Source organism: Cotesia glomerata, unplaced genomic scaffold (genome assembly GCF_020080835.1).
Source record: "Cotesia glomerata isolate CgM1 unplaced genomic scaffold, MPM_Cglom_v2.3 scaffold_51, whole genome shotgun sequence".
NCBI classification, from domain to species: Eukaryota; Metazoa; Arthropoda; class Insecta; order Hymenoptera; family Braconidae; genus Cotesia; species Cotesia glomerata.
Genome location: NW_025404138.1, coordinates 1 through 5513, shown reverse-complemented (window position 1 = coordinate 5513; position 5513 = coordinate 1). Strand labels below are relative to the sequence as shown.

The window sequence follows — 5513 nt, the reverse complement described above, 5'->3', positions numbered from 1 at the left end:
TTCTAATAATTTTTCAATAAAATAAATTACAAAAATTCTTAGATGTCGGCTAACTTAATTTTCATCACTGAAATTAGCACACTTGAAAATTTTTTGATTTTTCTCTAAGAATAAACTAAGTCTAAAAAATTATTTAAAAAAAATTATATATACAATTTTTTAGAGCTTCTAAAGATGGAATTTTTTAAAATAAATTTTTCTTGTTATAACTTATTAATTAAAAAAATTATTAGATGTCTCAATTTCAGTATCATGTTGATAATGTTGATGTTATTAAATAATTAAAAAGACATGTTTAAAAATTTGTTTTAATTTTATTATTAATATAATCATGAAATAATATATGATGGTATTTTTGATTTATGCATTATAAATCATTTAGTTGGAAAAAAAAAAAAAAAAAAAAAAAAAAAAAAAAAAGTTAGACAATTTTGAACTCTTTGTTTAATGTATCCAGATCCCTGAAAGCAGAATAAACATAAAATATTAGCGAAAAATATAAATTTATACGATAAATAATAAGTTAGATAAATATTTGATAATTACCGCGTAGTAATGACGTTACTTAGATGATATTTGTGTAACAGAGAAATAACTAATTGTAAAGTAGACCAAATGGTGTCGGACATGGCAGAAGTAGATCGACTTTGACCTTGAACGCCTCGTCCTGCTGCCTGTTGATTAAGAGCTGTCAGCAAATGTTCAGCAGCTTGTTGGTAAGCAGATAAATTGATGCAAGATATTCCTAGGTTGTAACGAGCGCGAATAAATCCGGGGGCAATTTCTAAAGCACGTGAATAGGCATCAATCGCTTCCTCAGATTTCTGTCCATTGGCAAGAGAAGCGCCAAGTTGGTTCCATAATCGACAGTCGTTGGGGCGAACGTGTAGAGCTGCACGAAAGCAGTCAGCGGCTTTTTCGTGCTCACTAGACAAATTGAATAGAACTCCGAGACCAATCTGGACATCAGGATCAATTTCGTTCACTGGGTTCATTCGAGCTGCTTGTATATAAAGATTTTTAACTTCGTTGTGCAAATCATTAAATGGAATCGTTGAAACACTAGATTTACGAACTGATTGGTCAACATTTTGACGAGGAGGTATCAGATGCTTATACTTGGAGCTCTTAATAAGCCACTCTTTGAGCGTTATGCACGCTTGGCTCTGGTAAGATTCGTTGGTGAATGCAACAGCCAGTGTCATCAATGCTACTGCGTTAGACGTATCGAGAGTTAGACACTTTTTCAACGCTGCTATTGCCTGATGATCTTGCTCATTTTCTGTTTGAGTTTTACCGAGAAGCATCCAAGCTTCTGGATTCTCTGGATGTTGCTGGACCGCAGCTTCAAAGCAAAGTATGGCACTAGCTAAATCGCCAGCTTCAAGTCTTCGTTTTCCTTGCTCCAAAGCGTCTGGTGCATTTTTCATTGGATTTTCTTGGTTAAATTTGTAATCTTTGAATGGATCATAATAACTCTCGTAGTCAGATATCCAAGGATGTGATTCACTTTGTTCTTTTTTTGACAATACTTCACACTCTCCTTGTAGCTTTGACCAAAAAGCTGACTCATATGTTTCTATTTCTAAATAAATTTAAATGTTAAATTATCTAAGTTTTAGTAATTTTGTGTTGAACTGAATTTCATTTTCATGCTTAGTAATTAGTGAGTTTTGTATTTACCTTTCTTGTATTGATTATCTGAGAATTGACTAACCCAAGTCTCAGCTGAACTAGTAGTTGCTTCATCATTTTTACTGGCTTCAGGCGTTTTTGCAACCTCCGCAGTCTTTGCTTCCGCTTGAGGCTCTAGCTCCATAAAGTTTTCTGTCCATTTGCTATCAGTTAATTGAGCACTAGAACTTTCTCGACTCTCTACCGGTAGTTCGCCTTCTTGGTGCATAAATTTCATAAACTTTGAATAGGCGATATTTGGATTTTCATTTTCTACCGCTGAAGGATAATCGGCAGTACTCTGATTGTTTACTGACTCCATCGAATGCTCAATATAATCTTCAGCCCATGTTTGCCCTAGTCCGAGTTCGTTAGCGTCCTGGTGGGTAGGACCTAATATCGAAGTTCGTAGTGGAAAAGGCATGACTGTTTGCTCGTTTTCCGACCATATCTGCTGTGTATTGCTTTCCTATTAAAAAAAATATTAGTAAATTAATTAATTAATTAATTAATTAAATCAATAAAAAAATGACAACATGTCTATTAGTAATTAAATCTATTAATAAATATCAATGATGCGGATGATTACATAAAAGTCCGTCCGTTTCTGCGAAAACTGATTAGCCCACACAGAATCTTGGTCCAATGGCTGATGTATCAACGGAGCTGCTATTGGTTGCATATTATTGTCTATTTCATTAATTTGCTGGAAGATTTCTTTCATCTTAAATGTTGGAGGTTGTACTATTGCACGTGAGTCCAAAAATTCTTCAGCCAATTGATTAGGTGTTGCGCTCTGGATAGGAACTCCCTGTGAACCATGCATACCATCTTCTCGGAAACCGCGATCTTGTACAAAGTGCGAGGTCAAAGTTGTAAATGGACTCGGACCACCACAATCACCGTCGACAAATTCGCGTAATGCCATTTTACAATTTAAAAACTGTAAATAATTAAAATAGATAAATATTAATCACTAAAATAAAATTAAAAACAACGTTTGACAAATGTAAATTATCTATAAGATGTCAACACAATGACAATATTATGATTACTTACGTTACTCCAAAAATAAATGTCTGTTTACTCAAAACAAATATTTAACTTTGTCAAGTAGCCGTACAGTTTGTTAATATTGCGTTAATTTATTCCTTTATAATTGTTATTACACAAACAATATACACAATCTATAACTCTCAGATAAAAGTGTATAAAATATAACTAAAAAAAAAACAATATTTTTTTTACTACAACAAGATGTATATTAAGTTGTAGTTGTGTTAATGCCTCACGATCTTACGTCTTGATCACATGGACTCTCGACTGCTCAAAACCATTTTTCATTTTTATCCCCCATGACCACGACTAATAACCTCTAAAAATCATCAGCAACACTAACGCCAGTCGCCAGTGGTATTATATTATACCAATTTTATCAACAGTATACATATTTACGTGATTGGTTGATGGATACTACTTGTCAGAGTTTCTATTGGCTGTTAATATTTGCTTACCTAATTTAAAATCTCTGATTATTTTTTTTTATTTATTGATTCAGGTGACAAAGAGGTGTCATTATACCAACTGTCATTCGATAGAGTAATTATAAATTCAGCATAATTTCTTGAACATAAGGAGGATAATTTATTATTTGATTGCTGATCGCAGACCACACCTCTCCGAGTGGATGATTACACAGGTTAAAAACTCCAGCACCAGGTGTCACTGGTAAGAAAATATGACGCCTGTTGTTCATTTTTTGCGTGACATACACCGCGTTGCTTGCTCGTGTACATACTGTTTTATTGAAAGTGTTGTAATTTATAATTTTTATATGCCTAGTTATTAATATTTATTAAAATTTTATTTATTAATCTTTTTAGCGCTTATTACTTGGTTCAAGTACTGATAATTTAATAATCTGAAAGACTGATGGTCAATGTTTGGAACCAAACATTGACAAGTATTAACAACACAACAATGTACTTATTTTTTCAACAATCACAACTGAACATTGACATTTCAATCCATAGTGATCGATGGTGTGATAATTAACGGTCCTTGCCGTAGTGAGATAAGAAGAAATGTTTGTGCCTTTTATTTATAATTTTAATATTAATTTATATTTATTAAATTGTACTTATTTAATTACTCAATAATTTATTATTATAAATAAATATATAAAAATGTTGAGATTTTTATCACGAAGACGAGTCCGCGGTGTCAATGGACAAACCGCATCGCCGCAAATTAAAAATCAACGATTACTTAGTAATAAAAATATTATACAATGCCAGGTTATTTTGCTTGATGGTACTGACTTGCCTATTGAATTATCTGTAAGTAATCGTATTAAATTACCCATTATTATTTTTTTTTATCAATTATTTATTATCTATTCATTTTTATTACAGAAAAAAGCTTTGGCTAGTGACTTATATGAACAAGTATTTTATAGTTTAGATTTGATTGAAAAGGATTACTTTGGATTGCAGTATACTGATAGTAATAATGTGAAGCATTGGTTGGATCCTACTAAACCAATTAAGAAACAAATTAAAAGTAATTATTATATATGCAATTTTTTAGTTGTTTTAATTACGTAGACAATAAAATAATAATTTTTTTTGTAGTTGGACCACCTTATACACTGAGGCTTAAAGTTAAATTCTATTCATCGGAGCCTAATACACTTAGAGAAGAATTAACTAGATATCAATTTTTTTTACAATTAAAACAAGATATTTTGGAGGGCAAACTTCACTGTCCACATAATGTTGCGATACAATTATCGGCTCTCGCTCTTCAATGTAAGAATTAAAAAAAAATTTTTTTTTTGCAATCAAGTTCAATTACTAAGGTAGTAATGATTCATAATAATTTTTATTTTACAGCTGAATTAGGAGATTATGATTCATCAATACATACAGCAGCAACAGTATCAGAATTTCGGTTCGTTCCGGGTCAAACAGAAGAAATGGAATTAGAAATTTTAGATGAGTACAAAAACTGTTCGGGATTAAGTCCAGCTCAGGCTGAGTCCTCGTATTTGAGCAAAGCTAAATGGCTTGACATGTATGGTGTGGATATGCATACGGTGCTGGGTAAAGATGCTTGTGAATATTCACTAGGTTTAACACCAACCGGAATTTTAGTATTCGAAGGAAATCAAAAAATCGGTCTCTTTTTCTGGCCTAAGATCGGACGATTAGATTTCAAGAAAAAGAAATTGACGTTGGTGGTAGTCGAGGAAGATGACGAAGGTCGAGGTGAGCAAGAGCATACATTTGTTTTTCGACTGGTTAACGAAAAGGCCTGTAAACATTTATGGAAGTGTGCCGTCGAGCACCATGCATTTTTCCGCTTAAGAGCGCCAGTAAAAGGCGCAAGTAGTCGTCAGAATTTCTTCCGCATGGGTTCGCGTTTTCGTTACAGCGGAAAAACAGAGTTTCAGACAACTCAATTGAACCGTGCAAGACGCACCGTTCAGTTTGAACGGCGACCAAGCCAGCGTTACGCGAGGCGACAGAGTCACGTTCTGCGTGAACGGCAGCGTCATCAGCCAGAACCTCAAGTGCCACAGGCGTCTAGTGTCCAATTAGAGCCGTCATTACAGCGTCAGTCAAGCCATTCTAGTTCAGAATCATCAGCCGTGAGTGTTATTCAGCCAACAACATCCACAACGTCAACGTCACCGCTTGTTGACTCAATACTCAAGTCATTAGCTAAAGATGCTCAGCCCCTGGAGCTTAAAAACCAGACGGCGTGTGTTCCAACTCCAGAAAAAGAAACAGAAGCGATGAAAACAAATCTTATTGTCGAAAGTATTAATTCTCCAC

General features: G+C 33.8%; 2 protein-coding genes across 4 annotated transcripts; one reads left to right on the top strand and one right to left on the bottom strand.

Moving 5' to 3' along the window:
- Positions 1–366: 366 nt before the first annotated feature.
- LOC123274656 (peroxisomal targeting signal 1 receptor) lies at positions 367–3076 on the bottom strand. 3 transcript variants are annotated; one of them, XM_044742381.1, is made up of 6 exons: positions 2975–3076; positions 2736–2895; positions 2264–2621; positions 1684–2143; positions 547–1585; positions 367–461 (listed from the first exon to the last, which is right to left on the bottom strand). In XM_044742381.1, exons 3-6 carry the CDS (start codon positions 2600–2602, stop codon positions 422–424), a joined length of 1878 nt encoding a protein of 625 aa, XP_044598316.1. In that variant the 5' UTR covers positions 2603–2621; positions 2736–2895; positions 2975–3076; the 3' UTR covers positions 367–421. The 3 variants fall into 3 exon arrangements, with proteins under 3 accessions (XP_044598316.1, XP_044598314.1, XP_044598313.1); XM_044742379.1 differs by having other exon boundaries at positions 2264–2617; positions 2734–3072; XM_044742378.1 differs by having other exon boundaries at positions 2736–3072.
- A 351-nt stretch (positions 3077–3427) lies between these two features.
- On the top strand, positions 3428–5507 carry LOC123274658 (band 4.1-like protein 5; the record flags this gene model as incomplete). Its single annotated transcript, XM_044742384.1, has 4 exons — positions 3428–4013; positions 4089–4236; positions 4308–4484; positions 4569–5507. Coding segments are annotated over exons 1-4 (1417 nt in total), but the record flags the coding sequence as incomplete, so codon positions are not given.
- Between the last annotated feature and the right edge of the window lie 6 nt (positions 5508–5513).

Excerpts from the sequence above, each read along its gene's own strand:
- LOC123274656 (XM_044742381.1), bottom strand. The coding sequence starts at position 2,602 with ATGGCATTACGCGAATTTGTCGACGGTGATTGTGGTGGTCCGAGTCCA. Across the intron at positions 1,586-1,683 it reads AGATAATCAATACAAGAAAG|AAATAGAAACATATGAGTCA; the intron begins GTAAATACAAAA and ends AAATTTATTTAG. Across the intron at positions 462-546 it reads AGTAACGTCATTACTACGCG|GGATCTGGATACATTAAACA; the intron begins GTAATTATCAAA and ends TTCTGCTTTCAG.